General features: G+C 46.0%; 1 protein-coding gene across 1 annotated transcript in view; it reads right to left on the bottom strand.

Annotated features, from left to right (window-relative positions):
* Positions 1-1,910: 1,910 nt before the first annotated feature.
* Positions 1,911-25,867, bottom strand: part of PROKR1 (prokineticin receptor 1) — a 291,985-nt gene continuing 268,028 nt past the window's right edge. The window contains exon 3 of the mRNA XM_086925441.1: positions 1,911-2,655. Within this exon, the coding sequence (XP_086781567.1) occupies positions 1,959-2,655 (697 nt within the window). The 3' untranslated portion in view covers positions 1,911-1,958. The remainder of the gene's footprint in view (positions 2,656-25,867) is intronic.

Genomic DNA, 25,867 nt, shown 5'->3' with positions numbered 1-25,867 from the left:
ACCCCGTAGTCGCCCAAGAGTTCAATGAGACCTATACCAGGAATATTTGACCGATGTGAGAAACGATGCGGAAGGTGATGAGGAACTGGGTGGCATTGTATGAGTGTCCCAGGCAGTGACTGCCTGCTATACATAGGGGGCCTGACTGAGGTGTGCCAGAGGTAGTGCGGAGGTGGCTGACAGGACCTACCTTCTGCCTTTAGTGCAACTGCATGCATGAATGTTGCAAGAAGACTCTCACTGGTGTTATGTTTATTTGTGACGACTGGTACCGACAATGCCTATTTTCATATTTCGATATACACCACCAACATGTTCATCTACTCTACATTTGTGACATGCTAACCATGTCTCCGAATTGTTATTATGACTGGTTCAGGCATCTTATCTGTGCTGGAAGTGTCCTTTTCTCACGCCAAAGTATTAACTTAAATAAAGTTAAAAAGAGGTGTATGAGGAAGTATTTCTACATATGTACTTGTGTTTGTTTCCCGCTGTACCTGGTTGGTGCATGTGGATTTGTTGCTAGTGGTTTTGCAGATGTGCATATGTGTATGCATATGTGATCCTCCACGTTGTGTGAGTTTGAATACACTAAAGAAAATCGACATATTTCGGTTTTTCTCTTTGTCCTTGTTGTTTTAAGAAAGAGTGAGCATAGTAATCACCTTTCAGCCTTTATTAAAACGTAACTAGCTCTCTGATTAGACAGCGAATCTGGTGTTGCTCTGTACAATTAGAAGTATTAAAATGGTTCTGACTCTTTAATAATGTACTCCCGCTTTTTAGAAAGAGTGTGGTGAGGAATTTCAGTAAATGTTCCATACCTTAAGCTGTAAGAAGTAAGGAACTGAGATGAAATCCTCCAGTGTGGGAGAAAATGTGGCAGCATATGACAACTGAATTATAGTAGAAAAAAATTATTTCGAGCATAAAAAGATTTAACATGCAGCTTTTTTATTTTCTGCCATCACATGAAGGCTACCAAGGGCTTTTATTCAGTGGCACCAAATATAAGAATATTCATTGTGGCAAGGCGCCAGCACCATTACTAAAGCTCAATCACAACTATACTTCCATAGAAAATATAACAGACTGTGTTGTTCCAACTCTTAAGTCAGCAAACAATTATCATAAACCGCATAGTCACCCATTAAAAGTTGAGCAGTTTCAAAACGGCTATCAATTAAGCACGTGATACAACAGTATAAACATTAACTATTCACTGGAACTATGACACCACTTATATTTCTGGTCACATCGGAAAGGAATGCTTCTTAAAATGTCACAAGTATATGCTTGGAGGCCAATACACTCGGCCTATAGTGTACTCACAAAATGCACCATAACGATACATATGCATTGACAAAGTAAGTAGGACGTAAATGTCTTGAAGATGGCAGATAGTAAACAGTACAGTGGCAAAGCCTCAAATCACAAGAAGTTTACAAACGTCCAGATAAAATGAGAAGGTTTAATTTAGTCTCTTGTCTTTTCATGTGTTCTATAGTTTAAACCTCAAACAGAGCCCTCCCTTACTCATCTAAAATGACAATATTGACCTGAAAACAAAGCACCTTTCGACATTAAAATGCGAAGCCCATCAACACTTTGAGTAAAAGGACAACTGTGAAATATTGATGATTTCAGAGAACGTTAACGTTTCCCTTTGAAGCCCTGCTTGTGCATTAATTGACCCACTAAAATATGCATGGCATAATGATGGAAAGGCAACTAAATTCTACGACGCCATAAGCAAAGCAAGGGATACCAAAATGTTTTGAACCCTGTAGCAAGTCTTCTCGAGTACTGTGGAGGGTTCAGCTAATATGGAACCCTGAAGTAATTGCACCACGTCATTTCTTAGGAAGGCATGGCACAAACAAAACCATGTAACTTTCTGGACAATGGCGTTCACAGTATGCTCATTTCAACATCTGTTCGAACCCCTGGTTTATTTATTTGAATCTTATGCAGTCCAACTCCTCCGTGACAGGCATTGCACTTGTTTTAATATCTAAGTCGGCACTTGTCCTGCTACCACTGTATGTCGACCTCCATCTCAAGAGCATTATCTTCTTAAAATACTTCATGGTGTTATTTTTAACTGTTACAAAGCACATGGTGTTAATCATACTGTTGCTCATGGCTATGCACTCAACTATGTAAAACGCAGTGAGGTAGTGCTTCTCTTTCACAAATATGGTAGGGAAGAAATCGCGGACAATAGTGAACCCATAAAATGGCGCCCAGCAAAGCACATAGGCGGTCAGAATGCACATCAGAACCATCACTGTCTTCCTCCGGCAGCGAAGCCGTTTCCTAATTTGTTCAGTCTGGAAACCAGGCACAGCCTTAAACCAGAGTTCTCTGGAGATTCTGGCATAGCACAAAGTCATCATGAACACTGGTCCGACAAACTCAATTCCAAAAATGAAGAGAAAATAGGATTTATAATAGATCTGCTGGTCGACCGGCCATATCTGTCCACAAAATATTTTCTCTTGGCTTTTGACAATGAACAAGACAGTTTCTGTAGCAAAATAGGCCGAAGGTATAGCAACCAGTATAGAAACGACCCAAACGAGTACAATGAGGAACGTGGCGGTCTGATAATTCATCCGAGGCTTCAGCGGGTGAACAATCGCCAAGTACCTAAGGGCAAAAAAAAAAAAAAAAAGGTATTGTGATGCATACAAGTCAAAACCTTGACAAACAGTTCATACATTAAGAGAGAAAAACATGTTTGATGCCATACATATGTTCTATTTTGTATTTGAGAGTAATTTAGAGCTTGGTGGAGTGAGTGAGTTACCAATGCATGGCGATTCGCCTGTCATGCCAAACTCGCAGTCCCCCTCCCAACTCCCTTTATGCAGAAATTGGTAAAATGCATGGTTTCCACTGACGGAGCCTCAGCTGGGTCTCTGCCAGTCACAACTCTTGGCCTACTGGCCCATCCACAACAGATCATATTGAAGGCCACCCCATCCTATTCCATGCACAGTATCAACAGGCAGTGGACATTCCAGTCAAGGTTCCTGCCTCTGAAGATAACTTTTTAAAATGTTTGCTGGCCCCCACTTAGCAAACTCTTCTGCCTTTCGAGCAACCACCCTGCTGGATATTGTTTTGAAGCAGGTGAGGCCCCCACCACAGATACGGTGCAAAGCCATCCACCAGAGTACGAAAGGTACCTCTGCTGATCTAGCAGAGACCAGTGGGCCATCGACCAGACTCAAAATTTGCCTCTTTGACTTTAGCAGACTGTTAAGCAAACTTACATGAATTACAACACTATTCATAAAACTTGTCTTTCAATAAGCCACTTTAAAATATGAATGCCTTCCACAGCATGTTCTAATTGCCCCAAAAACTTCTAGGCATATTTACAAATTAGTGGCACAATGTGGAGTGGCCAGAAAAGTTGCTGTGTTGCATTGTGTCACTGGGAAAGAGCAGAACTGCACCATATATTCAAAGAAATGGCACAGTTCTGCCCTCTGGTGCACTTTGGACTGCCTAACTCCAACAAAGGCAGCTTTTTGCCATAGTGCAAGGGTGTCTTTGTCAAATGCAGAGAGGAAATAACAAGGAGAAATAAAGATATTTCTCTCTGTTACGTCAGCGCCAGGCATGCACACCATTTTGGCACAAACAACCCCATGGAACGTGTATTTGATGCAAAGTAATGGTCCGCGTTGCAATACTTTTTTTTCAAAGCCACAAACTGGCATTAGAATGGGGCAGCATAAGTATTGTATTTCTTGATTTAAATCATTTGTAAAGGGCGATATATTTATTGGTCCTTTTTTTAGAATACTAAAACCAGCAAACAGTACATTATGTGTGAAATCCGGATACCCATCAGATCAAGACTCCAATGGTTAGTGAACAAACATATTTCAGTTGCTTTTAAGAAAGCAGCACACATAAAAACTCTTTTGAGCCAGAGTGACAAAATAAAGCGTAGAAAACATAAAAATGAGAATGCGAACTGGGTCCCAAAACGAACTTGTGCAGAAAGTGTAACTTTGAATTCACTAAGGATAGGCATACACATTTTGGTGATATGTACAATAAAAAGAAGGCAAGCACACAAAATAAGGTAAGAATACACGGTTTCTGCACTTATTGTATGAAATGTTCTTCTCTTAAACTGTATATTGGTTCAACCCTTAGATCTTTGTCAAAAGCGAGGAATGGAAAGCTATGTTCGATTGAAAATTGGTATATAATGTTCCAACGCAACTTATTTTCAAAAGAAGCAAAGGGAAGATGAAAATATTAAGACCAAATTTATGAGTCGGGAACTCCCTAAACAAATCAGAATGGGTGTAAAAAGAAAGATACAAACAAGAGAAAAAAGCGTTCTGGATGATTTTTCTTAAAAGAGAAGAGAACGATTTAAATATGGATATCGTGGTGCAAACACGAGGTTAATTAACAGTTTCTTATTCTTAAACAATAGGGCAGAATAGTAAACATAAAAGGCTGAAGTATATGGCTCATTAACAATAAACTTAAAGAAGCAAAACAAAGATTGACAACTGTTTGAACTCATTCCTTCAGTAAGAAAACAAATTAGCCATAAGAACAGGCATGAGAATAGAAGACTAAATGAATATAAAGTGAATATTGACATAATCTGACATACAAATCACTTCTAATGTTTTTTTTTTAAGAAAGACAACTGGATTAAAAGAATGGGATTTAATGACAAAAAAGTTTGTTTGGGAATATTATTGTTTTCACGTAAGAGCTTTACTATGGGATTTTAAAGGTGTTCCACCACATTACTGCGTTTTTTATTGTGACCTAGAAAAACATTGAATATCGACTATTACTTTATCATCAAGGTAAGTATACATGGATAGGTATGGAATTATTAATCTTAGCAGAATGTCCAGATGTACCAAGCGTGATATTTATGAAAAGGTGGCGCAGCGTAGCAAGTCACCTTGTTGCGCTGCACTCCATCACTGGTATTGAGCAGGAATGCACCTTATTTATAGCATTACAGCGCTTTTATGTTTTTTCCCCTGTCAGCCGCGGCCGGCAGTGGGAGTACCTGCAGGGCGGTGACGTGCGGAGGGGGAGGGGCAGGGTGGGGGGTAGTAATGTATGGCTTGCGGACCTTCTCAGGTAAGTAAATATTTAAATTATTAAACGAATTTCATTGAGTGCACTGCATCCCCAAATGCAATGCAGTGCGCTCAACGAAATTCGTTTTATTTATTTCAATGTTTACTTACCTGTAAAACTCCGTAATCCATGCATTATTACAGCCCACCCTACCCCTCCCCCTCCCCACGCCACCGCCCTGCAGGTACTCCCACTGCCGGCCGTGGCTGTTCCCTGTGCTGGTGTGCAGTGGGCTGCCTAGCACCAATGCAGGCACTCTTGCACCATGGTGTACCTTCCTGCACAAAAAAAAATTGTCAGAGGCTTTTCCCCTTTCTGTGTGTACTGCAAAGGGGCTCTTAAAATGGCCCTCAGTTTTTTAGCTGTTGTAAATCCCACAAATCACTAACTTTAAGGATTTGCAAACATTAAAATACTTTTTCTTATTTACAAAATTAATTTAGCAATTGGGAAAAGCTTTCTGAATCAGTAAATGGAGTTAGAAATGATTTCCAAATCAATAATTGAAAGAGGCGTGTTTTTGGCCTTCCTTCCAAGTAGCAATTTGGTCCCTGATGTATCGATGATTTGCAACCTTAATTCGGATGGCAAATCGCTGAACAGTTACCAACTTCCTGTTTGTGAATTGGGGTGGCTGGCTTCAGGGTGAAACTTAAAAAAAAAAACTATGTATTTTTTTCTAAAAGAGAACCTGATTTCTTAAACTAAAGATTTAATTTTTGGATACGCAATCACAGTTATGGTTAGTTAGACTTCGTCCTCCCCCAGACTTTATGCCTTCTCCCCTCATGGTTGCTGAAGTAAGTTTTTATTTGCTTTGGGGCTCTGAGCAAATCACCATTTCTAATCAGCCCTAAGGTGGTTGTGCTCACTCCTTAAAACATGGTATAATTGTTTTACACCCTATTGGCACAGTTAATGTCTTATACGTACCTTGTAAAGTGGTTGTACGTGCACCCAGGACCTGTAAATTAAATGCTACTTGTGGGCCTGCAGCACGTATTGTGCCACACACTTAAGTATCCCTTTAAGACATGTCTTGGGTCTTCCATTACAACATGTGAGCCGTTTTTAAACTGCAAATTCAACCTGGCAAATAAACCTTTTGACATGCCCAAACCTCTCTTTGTCATACATATGAGTGACCCCTAAGGTATACCCTTAACTGGCCATGGTGGAGGGTGCATTGTAATTAAAAAGTAGGATATGGGTTTTTAAGTTTCACATGTCCTGATAGTGACAAACTCCTTTTTTTACTACTATAAGGCCTATCTTTCTGATTGGATAGCATTGGGCTCCTTTGACACATTTAATAAGTGATAACTTTTGAATGGGACAAGGAATAAATGCCATATATACTCTCGATGAATTGTATTTCAAAGCCCTTTTTAATGATAAAGTTGTATTTTAAGTCACACTTATGAAAATAACACTTTTAGAAAGTTGACAATTTCTTTCCCTAACTATTCGGTGCCTGCAGCCTTTGCCCTGGGTCACATGACTGGGTGTAATTGGCAGTTGGCCTTTGTGCATTCCTCTCAGACAGTGATATAAAAGGGAACTAGGTCAAGCAGGATGGGTAGCCCTGGCAGGATGGAAGGGGTGTAGCTGTTTCCTGCCTGACTAACATTTCAAAGGTCTGCCTCTAGCACACTCACAAAGGACCTGACAAAAGCCTTTTGTCATCCTTGACAGGGGAAGGGAAAACTCGCCAGAGCTAAATGTGTGGAGTATGCCATGGTGTTCCCCCCATTTCAAATGCTGGCCCCAGGCATAAATATTGATTCACTCTTAATTACACTCCTGGACCTGTGGATGACTTCAGAAGGACTACCTTGTACTTTAGAGGACAGCCCTGCTGCTTGAGGCCTGCCTTGATTCTCATAGGACTGCCCTGCTGCTACCAGAGGACTGCCCTGGTGCTTGAGACCAGCCTTGTTCTTCAGAGGACTGCCTTGTGTTTTGAAGGAAAGAGGACCATCTCCTTGAACAATGGACTGCCACAGTGACTGCATGGGTCAGCTGCCTGACCTCCAGCTACAGCGGCGCAACAAGCTCTAGGGGCTGCCTTGCAACTGCCCAACTGATGTGTTGCAACTGGACCTGCCTGGACCTGGCTGAGCCCTGCTGGCCTGTCCTAGAGTGAGTCTCTCATCCACAAACGGTGCCCCCCCGGACCTTCGACCCTTGGCTGGCATCAGAGTACACTCTTCTGTAAATAAATGGAGAAATCATGATGTTTTGGGCTCTTTGCGAACATGAAGAGGCAAATTTGTGCCAAGACACTGCTTTTTGAGACGAACAACAACACAAAGCTCCAGTGAAAACAACTCTTCCTGCTACAGCGACCACCAGTGATGACTGCAATGCAAGATCTACACTTCACACTACAGCAACAACAGCCCGTGGTAACTGCTAATGTAAAGCTCCAGCAACGGTCACTCATGATGCCCGACTGGACCTTCACACTACACTGATGAACGTCTGCAATGCCAGGCCTGCTCTCACGCTTCTGCAACAACCATTCACAACATTCTCCCTGTTTCTCGCAATCTTCTCCGTCACAAACTGGACTCTTCACGCTGAACTTTGAGAAGGTAACTTTTCCAGCAGAACTAACCTGGTACCTGTATCTGGTCGAAGATCCACCTTAGTTAGCCTGAACTTTTGCCTTTCCCCAAGGCTAGCACGACAAGATGACTATGAGTGGAGCTTTGTGTTTTTAGTTGCTATTTTCACGGAATACTTTGAAATTGCATAGCTCTAGTTCTACTGATTTAATTATTGGCATTTTGATCTCAGTTTATCCATTAAAGTTTACTCTATTGTTCTTAATTGATGTGGAATTTTTAATGTTATCTGTTTTCACTTTATTGCTGTTTGTGTGCTGCATTAAATATTTTACACTTTGCCTCTAAGTTAGGTCTGAATGCTTTGTGCCAAGGTACCATAATTTAATTTAATTTAATGTGGTTTATAGAGCGCACAGCTACCCCCGAAGGGGTGTCCCGGTGCTAGAACCTGAGCCTCCAGGGGAGAAGAAGGAGCATAAAGCATGGAGAACAGCAGGGTAAAATCAGAGTCCAGAGAAGAGCCAAGTTTTGAGTTTGGCTCGGAAGATGGATTCGGAGGGACAGAATCTCAGATCGATTGGCAGAGCGTTCCACAGTTTTGCCGCAATGACACTGAACCCTCTGCCACCCATTCTAGATAGTCTGAAACGGGGAGAGATCAGGAGGCGGAGGTCATTGGATCTCAAGGATCTGACGGAGCGAGATATAGAGACACGTTTTTTCAGGTAGTTGGGTCCGAGGTCGTTGATGGCTCGGTAGGTGAGGGTGAGGATCTTGAACTGGATACGGCTGGCCACTGGTAGCCAGTGAAGTTCCTTACGATACGCGGATACTGATTGACGGTAGGGAATATTACCAATCAGTCTGGCCGACGCATTCTGGACAATCTGAAGCCGGTCTAACAGATACTGGGGGGCACCAGCATAGAGGCTGTTAGCATAGTCCAGGTGGGACGTGATGAGGGCTTGGGTAACTGTACGGCGGGAATCCAGAGGGAGATAGGGGAGTATTTTTTTGATCATGCGCAACTTCAGGAAGCAGGCAGAGGTCACTTTATTGACCTGAGTTTTGCATGAGAGGGAGTCGTCAAACTGAAAACCCAGGTTACGAGCAGAGTGAACGGGAGAGGGAGCGGGATCAAGTGCCGTGGGCCACCACCAAGAGGAGGGAATGGGATCTTTCTGATTGAAAAACAGCACCTCCGTCTTGTCTGCATTTAGTCTGAGATGGTTATCAGTCATCCAGACACTGATGTTGTTGAGGCACTGGCGGAAGTTGGTGAATGCGGAGTCCGAGTGGTCTCTGAAGGAAAACACCAGCTGAGTATCGTCAGCATAGGAGACCACCCTGACTCCGTAGGACTCCACAACGTCGGCCAGTGGGGCAAGATAGACGTTAAAGAACAGGGGGCTGAGGGCGGAGCCCTGTGGCACACCGCATGACAGGGGTTTTTCCTCCGATTTAAAAGGCCGCAGCAGTACCCTCTGACTTCTTCCCGAAAGGAAGGACTCGATCCAGCTGAGGGCAGTGCCGCCAATGCCTATCTGTTTGAGTCGGTCAAGGAGGATGGGGTGGGAGACCGTATCGAAAGCTGCGGACAGGTCGAGGAGGACCAGCATGGCCTCCTCGCCCCTGTCCACGCATTCCCGAATAGTTTCCGATACTTCCAACAATGCCGTCTCAGTGCTGAATCCAGCTCTAAATCCGGATTGTGAGTCGTGCAGTAGAGAGTGGTTTTCCAGATATTCCGTGAGTTGCAACTGCACTGCTTTTTCCAGGACCTTTGCGGGTTTGGGGAGAAGGGAGATGGGGCGGTAGTTGGCGAAAACAGTGGGATCGGCATCCGCCTTTTTTAGGATAGGAATCACCAAGGCCTCCTTCCAAGTGGTAGGGAAGAAGCCATGGTGAAGAGAGGCGTTCCAGATGGAGAGGAAGGAGCAGGCTAGCGAAGGCGCCAGTTCTCCCATGAGTTTCGCAGGGACAGGGTCAGAGGGGGCGCCGGATTTGCAGTGGGTAAGTAACCTAATGGCATCGTCCCGGTTGAGTTTATTGAAGGAGAGGAAGGACGGAGAAGCTGGGGGACTAGTGGGGGGAGGCAGGGGGACTAGCCCTTTAGGGAAGGAGACACAGAGTTTGTTAATTTTTTCAAGGAAGTAATCTGAGAGTCCCTCGCATAGAGCCTGACTCGCAGTGGTCTGAGTGGCCCTAGCCGGAGGATTAATGAAGTCTTTGACAATGGTGAAGAGGGTTTTAGACGAGTTTTTGGCATTGATAATTTGAGAAGAAAAATGATCTTTGATAGCGATTTTTTTTTGTTTGAGGAAAATTTTCAGGGCAGATCTGTAGGTAAGTTTAGCTTCAGGGTCGTAGTTTAGTCTCCACTTACGTTCGAGTGCTTTGCATCTGCTTTTCTTCTCACGGAGGGAGGTAGAGAACCAGGGGGCGGAGGGTCGAGATCTAGTGGAGGCAATGACTTTCTGGGGAGCAATGGCGTCAATAGCGTTGACAAGGGCAGCATTTAGCCTAAAAACATTTCCATCAATATCAGAGGAGAGGTGCTCCGTCTGGAAGTGGAATACCGGGTCCAAGGTGGCACATGTGACCTTGTGCCACTTTCTTCCCAACTCCTTCCTAGGGGCCAGGGGGACAGTTTTCCGGCCGAGGGCAGAAGAGAAGGGGATAAGATAGTGGTCGGACCAAGTGAGGGGGAGGGGTGGGAGGACAGTGATAGTCGAAAAATTGGCGAAGATGAGGTCCAAGGTGTGACCAGCCACATGAGTGGGACCGGTGACTAATTGTTTGAGGTTCAGGCTTTCCATAGTTTCCAACAGATTGTTCGCCTTCACGCAGAGAGGATTATCTACGTGGAGGTTAAAGTCACCTAGGACTAGAAAATATTGGTGTTTGAGGGATAGATCAGCCAGTTGGCGGGTGAGGGCAGTGAGAGAAGGGGAGGTGGCGGTAGGGGGGTTATAAACTAATGTGCCAGCCAGTATAACTGCCGCGGAGTCAGATATAGAGAAGTACATGGCTTCAATTATACCAATATTAGTAAGTTTGGTAAAGGTCAGCTGAAGATGGGATTTGAGGATGACGGCAAGTCCGCCTCCAGATTTACCACCAGCCCGGTTCATGCATTTTATATCGTATCCTGGGGGGATGGCCAGATAGATATCCGGAGAGGAGGAGTCAGTGATCCAGGACTCAGTGAGGAATAGAATATCCCACTCGTCTGAGGAGATAGACATCCAGATGTCGTTGGCATGACGGGGGAGAGACCGGCAATTGATCAAGCCAGCTTTCAGAGTCCGGTGGTTAGATGAGGGGGGCTGCGGTGTGAGACGAGGAGGCAGGCAAGATTGGTAGGACGGGAGAGTGAAGTTGCATTGAGGGCAATGGAAAGGAACAGATTCTAAGTGGTCTGGGTTGCAGCGGGTGATAGCCGAGCAAGGGGAGGAGTTTAGTAGATGAAGTTGGGTGTTGGTCCAACACGTACGGGTAGAATCAGTGGAAAAGGCAGGGGGTCTGGCCCTGGGCCCGGTCCAGGCCCGGACGGGCCCAGACGGGCTTGCCTTTGGCGCGCCTTCGGCGCGCTGACGGCGCGCCCGCTGCGCCCGTCCGCTGCGCTTCCTAGCGAGACACATAATTTATGTCTGTGGGGAAGGGCGTCATGGGGGTGTGGCCAGCTGAGGTGGGCGTGTCAGATGTGGCGCCTCGCCCTCAGTAATGGCGAAGTGAAGGAATCGTTGCAGCGCTAGAATCGCTGTTCGTGTGCAAGGGGTGAGTGAATTAAAAGTACAAAGTATCACACAGAATAAGTTTTAAAATTACAAGCTCACTCCCGGCTTCCGCCTCAGGAGACTCAAGATTCAAAGTGTCGCGCTTTCCAGCTGCGCGCACTTATATAGTCGAATAAGGGGGCGTGGCCAGCTGAGGTGGGCGTGTCAGATGTGGCGCCTCGCCCTCAGTAATGGCGAAGTGAAGGAATCGTTGCAGCGCTAGAATCGCTGTTCGTGTGCAAGGGGTGAGTGAATTAAAAGTACAAAGTATCACACAGAATAAGTTTTAAAATTACAAGCTCACTCCCGGCTTCCGCCTCAGGAGACTCAAGATTCAAAGTGTCGCGCTTTCCAGCTGCGCGCACTTATATAGTCGAATAAGGGGGCGTGGCCAGCTGAGGTGGGCGTGTCAGATGTGGCGCCTCGCCCTCAGTAATGGCGAAGTGAAGGAATCGTTGCAGCGCTAGAATCGCTGTTCGTGTGCAAGGGGTGAGTGAATTAAAAGTACAAAGTATCACACAGAATAAGTTTTAAAATTACAAGCTCACTCCCGGCTTCCGCCTCAGGAGACTCAAGATTCAAAGTGTCGCGCTTTCCAGCTGCGCGCACTTATATAGTCGAATAAGGGGGCGTGGCCAGCTGAGGTGGGCGTGTCAGATGTGGTGCCTCGCCCTCAGTAATGGCGAAGTGAAGGAATCGTTGCGGCGCTAGAATCGCTGTTCGTGTGCAAGGGGTGAGTGAATTAAAAGTACAAAGTATCACACAGAATAAGTTTTAAAATTACAAGCTCACTCCCGGCTTCCGCCTCAGGAGACTCAAGATTCAAAGTGTCGCGCTTTCCAGCTGCGCGCACTTATATAGTCGAATAAGGGGGCGTGGCCAGCTGAGGTGGGCGTGTCAGATGTGGTGCCTCGCCCTCAGTAATGGCGAAGTGAAGGAATCGTTGCAGCGCTAGAATCGCTGTTCGTGTGCAAGGGGTGAGTGAATTAAAAGTACAAAGTATCACACAGAATAAGTTTTAAAATTACAAGCTCACTCCCGGCTTCCGCCTCAGGAGACTCAAGATTCAAAGTGTCGCGCTTTCCAGCTGCGCGCACTTATATAGTCGAATAAGGGGGCGTGGCCAGCTGAGGTGGGCGTGTCAGATGTGGCGCCTCGCCCTCAGTAATGGCGAAGTGAAGGAATCGTTGCAGCGCTAGTATCGCTGTTCGTGTGCAAGGGGTGAGTGAATTAAAAGTACAAAGTATCACACAGAATAAGTTTTAAAATTACAAGCTCACTCCCGGCTTCCGCCATAGGCTTAAACATAGGTCGCTTTTGTGCTTAACCCTGAGAGAGATTGTGTCTGTTGCTTGAGAAGAAGATTCACCCCCCTTAACCCCTAAACTAATAACCCAAATTCCAAAGTGAGATTTTTATTTTTTTATTTTTATAAAATGCTCCCCGTGCCATGGGAGTCAACTCCCTGGCGAGGGGAGCATTTAACAGATTTTTCAGACTCTTGCCACAAGGGTTTTCCTGGTGGTGATGAGCAGTGAAAACTGACATCTAATTCCAGCCATCTATATTAGGTAGGCAGAATTAGAGGTCTGACTCCTATGGCACTTACTCCGTAGAGCCGTTGCAGTAGTTTAATCACAGGGGAGGTGGAGTAGCCATGATTAATACTATGGTCTACCTCCATAAGAATTCTTGGCAGTATAGATACTTCATCATCATTGCGATGGAGTTTCTATACCCCATGATTTAAATCAGGTCTTAAGCTTCTTAAACACTGTTGGGGCCTAATGCCTAGCAAATATGCCTCAGCCAATGCAAGGTTTAAAACAGCATTTTCCTTCACCATCATTAAAGTGCTATGCTGTTCTGACATGTAGTCAGAGTGCTAAGATAACACTGGTAGAAGTGCATTATTAAGGACTGGTGATCATGAATCAAGAAATACTGTGATAGTTGCGTATACCCCAAAACGGGGGTGGTGCTACATTAATGAATGTAAACAAAATTGAGCAGCAGTAAGGCCAGCACCACACATATTTTACTAAAGATAATGCAAGACCCTGCCAAAGAAACTAATGGAGACTGGATCGAAAAATAGAACCCATGAATACATTTTAAATTAAAATAATGTATTTTTAAATTTTTTTAAATTGCATTTATTGTTTTCTTTCTACTCAGAAAAGGACAAATGGAATACAACAAAAGAGGTTGCATTACAGGTATCAATTTCCCAACAAGGGTTACTTTGCAGTCGCCATATCATTGCCATCATGAGCCGTACCCTGACTACCCCTATATACCCAAGACCAGCTGCTTGCCCAGGTTCCATTTGTGCCCTTTCAGAATGAATGTTATTTCTCCATGGTTTAATCGCCCCCAGCACTATGGTCTAGTCCATTTCACCCCCCACCATTCCGTTTGTTTGTTGCTTATGAGGGCATATAGGTGCTTAGGGTCCCTTAATTTACCCTGGGTCGGTTAACGGGGGCCTAGTTCCCGGTGGGTCAGAGATTTCTAGTAGCATCTCTTCCCATGTTTCCAGGTCTTCTATTATTTTATCACCACCTCCTACTAGTCTCATATGTGCCTCCTCTGCAGTTGCCAATTTTTTCAGGTCCCTTTTCCATGCGCTGGTCGTGGGCCCCCTAGACTTGCCCGGTGTATGACTATGCGCCTCTTGGCTAGTATTGTGTCTAGCTTAAACAGCATTACCTTCACACACTTTTGCTTGTTCCCCTTAGGGAGAATATTTAGATTATTAGTGCATTATCTCTCTTTGTGTATTTTCCAAACATCTGGGCCACGTCCTGCCAGAAGGTATGAAGGACCTGCACCACCATGTCATGTGTTGAAAGTCATAGTCTGTCTGTCCGCATCGTCCATTGTTGACCTGGACGGTTGGATACATTTTGCATAGTTTTGAAGGAGTGTGGTATGTCATGTGGATGTAGTTGCATTGTATAAACTTTAAACTGTGCATTAATAGAGACTGTTGAGACTCCTCAGTATACTTCTTGCCACTCCTTTATGGCTAGTTATCCTTCTTGATTTATGTCTAATGTGTCCCGAATTGGTAATGGTATAGCTGGTTTTCTGGCACACAGAGCACGATATAGGTAAGAGATCAAGTGTCTGCATCCCAGGATGGCGTGGAGCATAACTATTATGTTGGATTCCGGAGGGAATGGGGCTTCTGGAAAGGAGGTCTAGACCCCCTTGGCTGAATACATTAGCTTTGCATATCAGAGGAACTACCCTACATGGTGCCCAAAAGTCATCTGACCCTGATCAAATGTATTGCATCTAGCATCTGGGCAAAAGTCTGCAAGTGTTGAGCATCCCCTCTCTTCCACCTCTCTGCTGACAAGATTGTGGTCATTTTTGCAAAGGGAGAGATATCCCATATATGCACAGCTTTTGCAAAAGGTGAGAATTAAGCACTTTTGTGATGGCCCTGTGCCATGTCCTACCAACTTGGCGGATAACATACAGTAGGTATTGTGGCATCCCCCCGTCCCTTCATCAGTAAGGTTGGTAATGATTCCCCCTCAAGGGTCCGCCCTCCATAGTCTTTTTTACCAGTTATCTTCCTCATCCTGTCAATGGTCTGCATGCTGCAGATGAGTGGTCATGTAATATAGCTTGAGGCTTGGTAGTTCCACTCCTCCTCTTTCTTATTCGAGTTTGAAAGTCTCGTACTCTTCTTCTCTTTTCCAGCAAAATCAAATGTGTCAATGTTTGGTTGAGAAATGTGTGAGCACATGGCTCAGAATTGGGTATGTGGCCCCTGTAGGATGTATAAGCATCTGGGCAAGACTACAATCTTGACGATTGTTATTCTGTCTATGACTGCCATGGGATATAGTATTCTAGAATCTAACTGACTCATGCAGCTCATCCAACACTTGGCCCATGTTCAGTCCATGACTATTTGCCTCATCTAGCATGATTCAAATGCTCATGTATTGGAAGTCGAAGGTCTCCCAGGGAATATCCAGCACTGGTAGCTTTTGAATCCCCAGGTCTTGCAGCCTCTGATTGGAAAAAGTTTTGATTTGGTACAATTTGTTTGTAGGCCTGAGACCTCCCAGTATTCGGTCAGTGGGTGCAACAGTATCGGTACTGAGTAAGTCAGGTGCCATAAATAGACCAGTGAGTCACTTTTGTACATGCACACCATGTTAACTAAACGCCGGAGTTTAATACTGCAGGGATGTAACTCTGTCTGTAGTCTGCAGACACACAAGTGGCTCTTTCACCAAGGCAAACAATAGCAATGACAACGGGCAGTGCTGTCATGTCCCTCAACTCATGTTGAATTGGTCTGAAATTATGCATGCTTCCTATACTCTATCCAGCGGTCTAATGTATAACAGCTTCTCCCATTTTATTTATATCTGGCACTGGCCCGTTATTCCGGAGCTTCCCATAAGTAGCCCCAGGAGATGGAATCAAAGGCCTGTTCAATGTTGAGGAGTGTCAAGGCACAATCCTGGTCAGATCATCCCTCCAAGTGGAGTACATGTTTAAACCTACATATTTTGTAACAGGTGCTCCAATGAGTCATGAAGTTACATTGGTTTTCATGCACAAGGGTAGTGATTAGTGCAAGGAGTTGATTAGCTAGTATTTTGCATAATATTTTAACATGCACTTTTGTCATGGACCAGGTCTTTAAAAACAACATCCTGCAGGTTTCTGTCACATTTGGGTACTAATATGGTGTTAGACCTGGCACTGTTGGCGTGGGTCTCCCTTCCATTTTTTGCTGTGGCCTCATGTGTTTTTGCTGGTTATAGATGCTTTGGGCACTGTGCCACTGCTATTCAGTGCCACAGTGTAAGTGCTCCCTATGGTAAATTCATGTATGGTTTAGTGATTCCATGATTGGCTGGTTTGGTTTACATGTCAGACCCTAGTACAGTGCACTGAGTGTGCCCAGGGCTTGCAAACCCAAGTCTGCTGGTGGCCTTGCAGCACTGGTTGTGCCACCCACAGAAGCAGCCTGCAAAAGTGTGTCTCTGGTCTGCCATTGAAGAGCCTGTGTGCAGTCTGGTACTGCCATGTTGACTGGGCAAGTGCACCCACTTGTCAGTCCCTAACCTTCCCTTTTCTGCATATTAGTCACCCCTATGGTAGGCCCAAGGTCAGGGTGCATTGTAGGTAAAAGTTAAGACATGCCCTGGTGTGTGTTGCATGTCCTAATAGTGAATTACAGCCATTTTCGTTTTTCACTATTGCAAGGCTATCGGTTCCCCACAGGCCAGAATGGGCAGTTTGATTATTACATCTTATAATCCTAACTGACTCATGGAACTAGGTAGAAATTTGAGTGTAGTATACCTGAACTCAGAAGGGGGTTTTAACATTCTGTGTTTGAAAATACTACTTCTAGAAAGTGGGTATTTTCTTGCCTAACTGACCAAGCCTGCCTCTGCTAGGTTGTGTATTCCTTGTCTGGAGTTTGAGTGACAGAGGCTGGGGGATTTCTGGAGACATGGTGAGTCAGCACAGGGATGAATAGAGATATCTGTATGTAGATGGGTGGCAGGAGTGCACCTGGGACCTGACTAGGGCTGTGCCTGCCTTCCACAATGCTGGCTCCTGTGGTGTGTCTGATGTCCCTGGCCCACATTGTCAAACGAAAAGAGGGAGTCTTGTCAGCAAAGTGCTCCAGGACTACACAGACCTGGTTTGGACTGGGTACAGGACCCTCTGCCTTCAGAGGAAAAAGGATTTGCTAGGATAAATATGGGGACCCAGACCCCAGAACTTTAGATCACTTTTGGGAAACAAGAAGAACCTTTGTTGAGGAGAGGAATCAGAGAAACGGAGGAGGAGACTATCCCTAAGCTGAGTGTTTTTTGGGGGATTGGCCTGCAGTGTTTGCCTGACTGCTAAAGAAAGGAGAAAAGACTTTGTGCTACTTTTAACTCAACTTGTAAAGGATATCCAAGGGCTTGAGATAGAGCTTGCCTCCTGCTGAAGTCTCAGGGACAACAGACATCACCAACCAGCTCCCGTACCTTCCCTTGCTGGGAATTAAAGTGCCTACTGTTGAGCTGGGCTTTCTGAGAGACTGCGTGTCACTGGGAGCTGGAAGTGCAACTCAAGACGAAAAAGCATGTCGCCGCCACAACCGTTGTTGTTGCATCACTGGTGATGGGTGTCGCTGTCACAGCAGATGTCGTCGCATCACCGGAGAAGCGTACCGCTGCTGCCGTGTCACCATCGCATCACCCAAAGTGCCTCGCATCACTGGAGAATAGTGTCGACGTCATAGCAGATGCTGTTGCATTACCGGAGAAGTATGTCACAGGGCCTGTCGCGGCTCAGAGGAATCGTTGAGTCGCCGCACGGTCGTCGGGCATGCACACTTCATTGTTACATCAAGAAGAAGACGCCATTTTGTTTCATTGCACCAGATCTTCATCGCATCACGGCACTGCGGGTCGCATCGCCACAGAAGCACAGTAAGAAACTGACGCATCACCTTCCCGCGGAAAAGAACCGACGCAACCCCTACGCAGCAGTAGGAACCAGACGCATCACTGTTCTTGTGTGTAAAGAACCGAGGCACCACCTTCCCTGCAACACTTTTGTTGTATAGTGTTACGCATCCAAAGGTACATTGAACTCAAAGTGTCACATTTTACATCTAAAGAGAACTAAGCTATTTCTACCATTTTTTAAGTACAGTATTGTGGATTTTTGTTGTTTATGGTCTTGTGTTAAGTCTATATAAAAATACTTATTTTTATACTAGAACTCGTGTGGTGTCCATCTGTACTGTTGCCACTGGGTTACTGTATGTGTTCACAAATACTTTACACACTGCCTCTGAGATAAGCCTGCCTGCACGTGCCAAGCTACCAAGTGGGTGAGCAGGGGTTGTTTTAGGAGTGTACCCCCTTACCATGACTAGACGCAAGGGTCACCATTTGGTCAAAGGTACCTACCTCTGCCAACTAGAGACCCCCAAACCTAACATATGGCCTTTGCCTCTCTCATAGAAGCTGGTAATATGCCCTTTGTGTAAGCCTGATTATTCACTGCCAACAATTTATCTGGCAGTAGACTTCCATTTTGATGGTAGATCTCAACCGGTAGACCATCCTCTCCGGGAGTTTTTGCTTTTGGCATACCCTTGATCACTGTCATAATGCCCTCTTTGCTCAGGGGGCCGCTAACGCTTCCCTCTGTTCTGGGGTTAGTCTGTCTAATGGGAGGTGCGCGATATAGTCAGCTATTTTCTGTGTAGCAACCATTTGGGTTTGTAAGTAAGGATCCTTCATATGTTGAAAGAATATATTATTGATGCCCTCTTGGGTTTGTATGACCCATGTATGCCTGTCTGGGAGCCACAGAATAGGGGCGTGCAACATTTCCTAGCAAACTAGCCACGCCAGCAGGTGGCTGGATTTGTCTCCCTCCCTGTTAAGTAACTGTTGGTATGTCCTTATCGTAAATTGGTCCAGACTAACCTATGTTTAAATGAGCATAGCCTTCTGGGCAGCCCTCTATGTTGTGTTTTGTGGGTGGATGGGTCCTTCAATCGGTTCTCTTGCTTTTTCAGAGCTTGCTCCAATTCGTTTTTGACTCCTCTGATGCGAGTCATGCTCTCCCCGCATACCTCCACTTTCATGGCCTCCCACTGTATCACCCTGCTACTTTATATTTGTGTTGGTGTCAAAGTAATTTCTAAGTGTTTCGGTGAGCCAACAGGAGAATTTCATGTCTGACAGCACCACTGTGTGCAACCCCTAGAGCTGGACCCTAGTTACGCCTTACTTTGTCACATAGCCAGCCAACAACAGAGAGTGGACTGACAGATATCGTCCCATGTATTCCACTCCTTTCTTCTTGTAACAACATCTGTCCAGGCTAATGTGAGTAACTGTAGCCAGTAGCCTCAATTCTGGTATTCGTTATATTTGGCTGAATGCCATGTAGTGGGGGTGCCTATACAGGCCTCCATCAAGCACACAATATACCTCTCTTAGCCCAAATAATGTCTGCCTCTATGTAAGGTGCCTGGTTCCTCACTATCTCAGGGGAGAAGTTACCATCATCTATATTAGGGCATACACATTAGTTAGGCATATATTGTAGGAATTTAGCGTTCCCATTATTAATATTTACCTTCCCTCCCAATCTATTACTGTGTCCTTCAGGGAAAATGGGTCATTTGGTGCCACCACATTAGGACCCCCCTGGTTTATCTAGAGTAGGAAATTGCATAAATCTGTCCCCTTCATTATTTTCTGACCTTGGGAATTGTGTCCCTGCATACATGGGTCTCTTGCAGCAGCACAATGCTAATTCCATATCACGTTAAGTATGAGTGTATTCTGTAAAGCTTCTTAAAGTCATTTAGGCCACTTACATTCCAAATTATTATTTTGTAAGTGCTGCTAATTTCACGTAGGTTGTGTGTTTTCTTGTGGGGCTATCTCTCCCAACCAAGCCTGCCACTGGTGTACAGTTTGAAGTATGCAATTCCCCATCTGACCTAATCCCAAAAACCTGCTACAACTGTACAACTTCCCAACTCCCCATTCCCATCATTTGGGTGGCTGATTAGTATTCCAGTGATCTCCAATTGTTTGAGGAGAACTGCTAGACCAACCATATCTGCCACCCCTCCATAGGAATGATTCTGAACTCTCCCCAATAGGGGTGCAAAATATTGCCTGTGTTGTTTGAATTGAGGAGGAATACAACCTGGTGTGTTCCTTTGCCTCCCCTTCACTAGCTGTGATTAGAGGGGTAATTGCCAGAGTTAAGTATCCCTCAGCTCTCCTGCCACAAGCTGTTGTGTCATACCCCCATTTTGTGTCTTTATATTAGAAAGTACATAGCTATCATTAACAGAGCCCGGCCCCCCTAAAAGAAGTTGAACATCATCGACGGACACATATTTTTACAAACCACTTGTGAAGTAAAGAGGACATTACTCTTATATAGTAATTAGACAATAATGGAGACATTATCAATGAAGCAACACATTAAAAATAAAGAAATTCAACCCAGAGTCTCATCTCAATTTCCAGCCTCATATGGGCATTGAAAATGAAGAGCATGGCTTAAGGGGAGAAATTATTCAGAAAGATTTAGAAAGATCATGACAACGATCACACATGGGGTCTGAAAGTAATGCATGGTATTTGTTTGAGCTGGGGCTGGTGCTTTTTTAATAAAATATGAAATCCAGATACTCAAATATGTGTTGGAGGCCACACCCATTTACCCCGACTCCACCCACTTCCTTCACTGTCTCCACCCACTTCCTCTATTGGCTCCACACACATCCTCAAATGTCAATGCTGAAAACCAGATGTAATATCCAACCTGAATTTCAGCAAGAGAGCCTTCCTCAAGTAAGATTATGATAGTAGGTTCCCCGCCCCACGAACATTTTGAAACAGAATAAATCCAATGTGCATTTAAAGCATCATTTTGAAATAAATTAACTAAAATAACTAATGCATTGAAAAAGGACACATGAAATATTCCAGTGCTCGATATGCCGATTTGGGGAAAGGACAATACTGGGGTATGTGCAAAGGAGCTTTGTGTTGACACATACAATCATATCCCTAATGCACCATAGGTGCCCCATATTTAAAAATTACCTCTGGTATGCAAAGACCAGAATTTGACTTGTGTGCCCCTGTACTATGGGTGCCCTCGCCTATGCCAAGAATTACTACAAAAATGTCAGAACCAGCATTTTGCCATGGGTTCCCCCACCTACCAAGAATTATATCCACTATGCCAGAATAAGTATTCATATGCCAAGGGTGCCCTTGCCCATTAGCCATGAATAATCTCCAGTATGCCAGGGCCAGGAATACAATCATAAGCATACAACTCTCACACCCTGCTATACTTACGTACACACACATACACACTGTGTACATAATCTCTAATTTGCTCAAATTCTCATACACTCTCACAGTCTCTCTCACACTCTAAGATTTTCTCAAACACACTCTCACTCTCATGCACCTTCCCAATGACACTCACACTTCTCTTTTTCTAATCTATGTGTGTTGTTTTAAAAATACTTGCCCTGCTGCTGCCCATGCTATATCTGTTAGTGAAACTTGGTAAAAACATTTCGCTATACACTATGCAATACTCAAAATAACTGGCTTTTTTGATTGTTGTCATACATGACGAGAGTAGAATATTACACTTTCATCAAAAAGGCTAACCAAATGTATATTTGGATGTATATGCGAATCAAGAAGTAGCAATGTAAATGGACTAGACCGCTCACTACATAACAAACACAGCTTTTTTTTGTAAAATTTTTATTTTGAGTTACATAGGAAAACAAACATAGGGCTGCGGAGGTGCCGCACAGTACCCCACACAGGGAGCGAAATCAGAAGTCGTAAAGCATTAGCGTCCCAAGACAACCTAAGCATATCCAGTCCGATAACGAAGATCAGGTATCGAAAACAGTAGTGCAAATGGCTCGGAAAGCCTGTCAACTGGGCCAGTACAATACAGATAGTCAATATATTAACAGGCCGGCCCCCGACCCTGCATATCCAGGCAAGCAGGCTATGTACCCAGGTAATAACACCTCCACAGCCCTGAAAACCAGTACATTAAACTCCCCCTCCCCTCCCAAGGTGGTGACTCCATCCATACCAACACTCATACCCTCAACCATACTAGACTTGAAAGAGGTGTAGTGACCGCAAAGAAGCATAACATACAGCTGAAGGTAGCCCCTTAGAGAGGAAAGTAACCAAGGGACCCCACTGATACTGGAAATTCTTGAATTGGCCAAGGAAGATGTCCGCCACCCTTTCCATGCTTAGCAACCTCCAGAGTCGCGCGTGCCACAAAGAGATCGCTGGAGCCTCTTTCTTTTTCCAGGCAGCGGCCAACGTGAGCTTTGCAGCTCCGAGGCATAGCCACAAAATCTTTTTATCCGCCCTGGTCTGATACTCAAGTCCAGGTTCATGCAATCCTAATAAGACATAGGCCATGGAGTCCTCAATGGGATAAGCAAGGATGTCCCTGATGTGCGAGAGAATTTCCTCCCAGTACGGTCGGATCACCGGGCAATCCCACCAGATGTGGCGGAAGTCCCCGAGAAATCCGCATCCCCTCCAGCATTTATTGGAGGCGGCCGGATAGATGCGGTGGAGCCTGGTCGGGCACATATACCATTGCATGACCGTCTTGAGGTGAGCCTCCCTCAAATGTAGTGAGGGGTTAAATGTTGTCAAGTCCCGCCAAAGCGCCGACCACTCTATATCCGAGACATCTCTCCCCAACATCTCTTCCCATTGCCCCATATAGCGAGGCCGAGGCGCCATTGTCGATTTAAGCAGAAGCTGATACAGAAAGGAGATGGCCCCCTTCATGGCAGATGTCCGTAGTATGAAGGCCCCAAAGGGCGACGGTGGTCTTGTAGCCGCCTCCAATATCCCAGGCGACGTGGCCCAGTGAAGCAGCTGAACATGACGAAATTGCTCAGACCGGGGGACTCCATAGTCCCTCATACAATTAGCAAAAGTGAGGGTGTCCTGACCATGAAACAGATGGGTCAAGGCTCTGCAGCCTCCCTCCCTCCATACGTCAAAGGGCCCTTCATGAAGCACCTGCAGGGAAGGCCGGATTGAAGTGCAAGGGCGTGAATGGCGAGGGGAATGTAGTCCAGCGGTCGTCCGTGGCGAGTGTATCCCAAACCTTCAACGTTGTACTCGTAGGGGTACTAATATACGCGTTGAGGGGGCGGTCCTTTTTTGGCTTCCAAGCCAAGTCCCATATCGACCTGCCAGCCACGCTCCGGTCCATATGCAGCCAATGTTTTTCCGATGTTTGCTGCGACCACTCCACCAACACTCTCAGCTGTGCCGCCTTGTAATAGAGCTGCAGGTCAGGAAGCCCCACTCCACCCTCGGACCTCGGCCGGCGTAAGACCGCAAAGGAAAAACGCGCCTGACCCCTTTGCCATACGAATCGCATTATCTGAGTCTTGAGCCGCCAAAAAAAATCACCGTCCAAGGGGATAGGCAGTGCTTGAAACAAATACAGATATTTAGGTAGGAGAACCATCTTAATGGCATGGATTCTGCCCAGCCAGGACAAAAATTTAGGTTTCCACCTATCCAATTCAGCCCGGGTTTTCGCTAACAAGGATGGAAAGTTAGCCGAGAACAGTCCGCCCACCGTCGGAGTCAGATGGACCCCTAGGTAGACGATCGAACCGGTGGCCCAAGCCAACGGTGTCAATGGCCGCACACGATCCACCTCAGCCTGCGAGAGAGTAAGGTTCAGGATATACGACTTGCTGTAGTTGACCTTGAAGCCGGCCACCTCCTCATATTTCAGTAAGACCTCCCTAATACATGGCAGTGAATGCTCCGGGTCCGCTGTAGAGAATAAAATATCGTCCGCGAAGAGCGAGATTTTATGTTGCTCCCCTGTGAAGGGCAGGCCTCGGATCCCTTCATGTTCCCGCACCGCCACCGCCAATGGCTCGATGCTCAGCGCGAACAAGAGGGGGGACAGGGGGCACCCCTGTCTAGTGCCGCGTGAGTGCGGAAAGAACGCCGACATATGTCCATTCACCGCAACCCGTGATCGGGGGCAGCAGAAATTAGCCCTTACCATGGTGATGAATGTCTCCGAGAAACCGAAGGCCGTCATCGTGTTGAACAAGAAACCCCAGTCCACCCTATCGAAGGCCTTCTCGGCGTCCAGACCCACAAGTACTGCCGGTATATGGAATCTGTCTGCTTTTTCAATTAAATGAACCACCCACCGCGTATTGTCGTGTGTCTGGTGCCCTTTTATGAAACCGGATTGATCCGGGTGTATGATCGCCGGCATTAAGTCCTGCAGCCTATGCGCCAGGATCGCCGAGTATAGTTTGGCGTCTATATTGAGAAGCGCTATAGGGCGGAAGGAGGCACACTGGGTGGGATCCTTCCCTGGTTTTGGCAAAACTGTGATCACCGCCTCCGCCAAGGAGCCGGCAGAGGAACCGGACACGGCCATGTCGTTAAAAAGGGATACCAAAAAATCACTAAGTTCGGAAGCGTATGATTTATAGAAAATGGCGGTGTAGCCATCCGGTCCAGGAGCCTTGTGAGGTTTCAAGTTCCTGATGGTCTCGAGCACCTCCTCCCTGGTAATCGGGGCCCCCAGCAACCCATTCCACTCCCTTGATACCTGGGGAAGGGGCAGGCGCCCCAGATACTCCCTTTGGGCTCCCGCGTCTAGCCCGTCCCCCGTGTAGAGGTCCGAGTAGAAGCGGCCGAAAATGGCCGCTTTTGTTTCATCCTGATGTTGCAACACTCCTGCCGCATCACGAACCCCTCCGATATATTCACGCTCCCTCCTATCGCGTAGTTGACGCGCCAGGTGCCTTCCCACCTTGTTACCACAGGAGTAGGATTGTCGTCCCAACCTCAATAGGGTAAATTCAGCCCTGTTATTATAATGGGCTCTCAATTTCCCCCGTACCGCCGTCAGAGGACAAAGGGTCACTCTCGAGGGGTTGAGTTTATGCGCCTGATCGAGGGAAGCCAGCTCAGCCTCCAGGTCTTCCCTTTCCTTGCGCCGCAACCGGTTGAGTTGCGCATTGAGGCCCAAGCACGTGCCCCTGACGGACGCCTTAAAGGCGTCCCAAGTATTGGAGACTGAGGTATCGGATGCTGGATTGAGCTAAAAAACTCCCTTATAGCCACCCGCAGCACCTTATTAGAGGTATCATCCCGGACCACCGATGCCGGGAAGTACCATTTCCGCTGCCCGTCGCCGGTCGATGACCAACGCAAGGTAAGCACCAGCAAGCTGTGGTCAGAAACTGAAAGCGGTAGAATGGCAGAGTCAAGGACATCTCCTCTAAGAGCCTGGCTGAGAAATATATGGTCCAGTCGTGAGTATGAGTGGTGTACATGAGAGAAGAATGTGTAATCCCGTGATGTAGGATGAAAAAAACGCCACCCATCAACCAGCCCCAGATCCCCAACCATCTGCTGTGACAAGGTAGAGAACACACCAGTATCAGCCCTGTGAGCGCCGGAGCAATCCACTGCCCCATCCCACACCAAATTAAAGTCGCCCATGAGGAACAAGTGCCCGTCAACAAAGTCACCCACGTTTTGCAGCAGGCTATGCAGGAACTTATTTTGACCAGCATTGGGGAGATACGCCACAACGAAAGTACACAACCTCCCCTGCACAAGCCCCTTCACCATCAGCCAACAGCCGTCCTTATCTGTGCGTATCTCTACAGGCTGAAAGTGCAGCGCAGCGCGAAAGAGGAGAGCCACCCCCCCGATGCTTCGTGGAGGCAGAGGATCTGTATATTAGGGGATAAGCCTTATGCTTAAG

Source organism: Lissotriton vulgaris, chromosome 6 (genome assembly GCF_964263255.1).
Source record: "Lissotriton vulgaris chromosome 6, aLisVul1.2, whole genome shotgun sequence".
NCBI lineage: Eukaryota > Metazoa > Chordata > Amphibia > Caudata > Salamandridae > Lissotriton > Lissotriton vulgaris.
The sequence above is the reverse complement of the archived record's forward strand: the minus strand, read 5'-3'. Positions and strand labels throughout refer to the sequence as shown.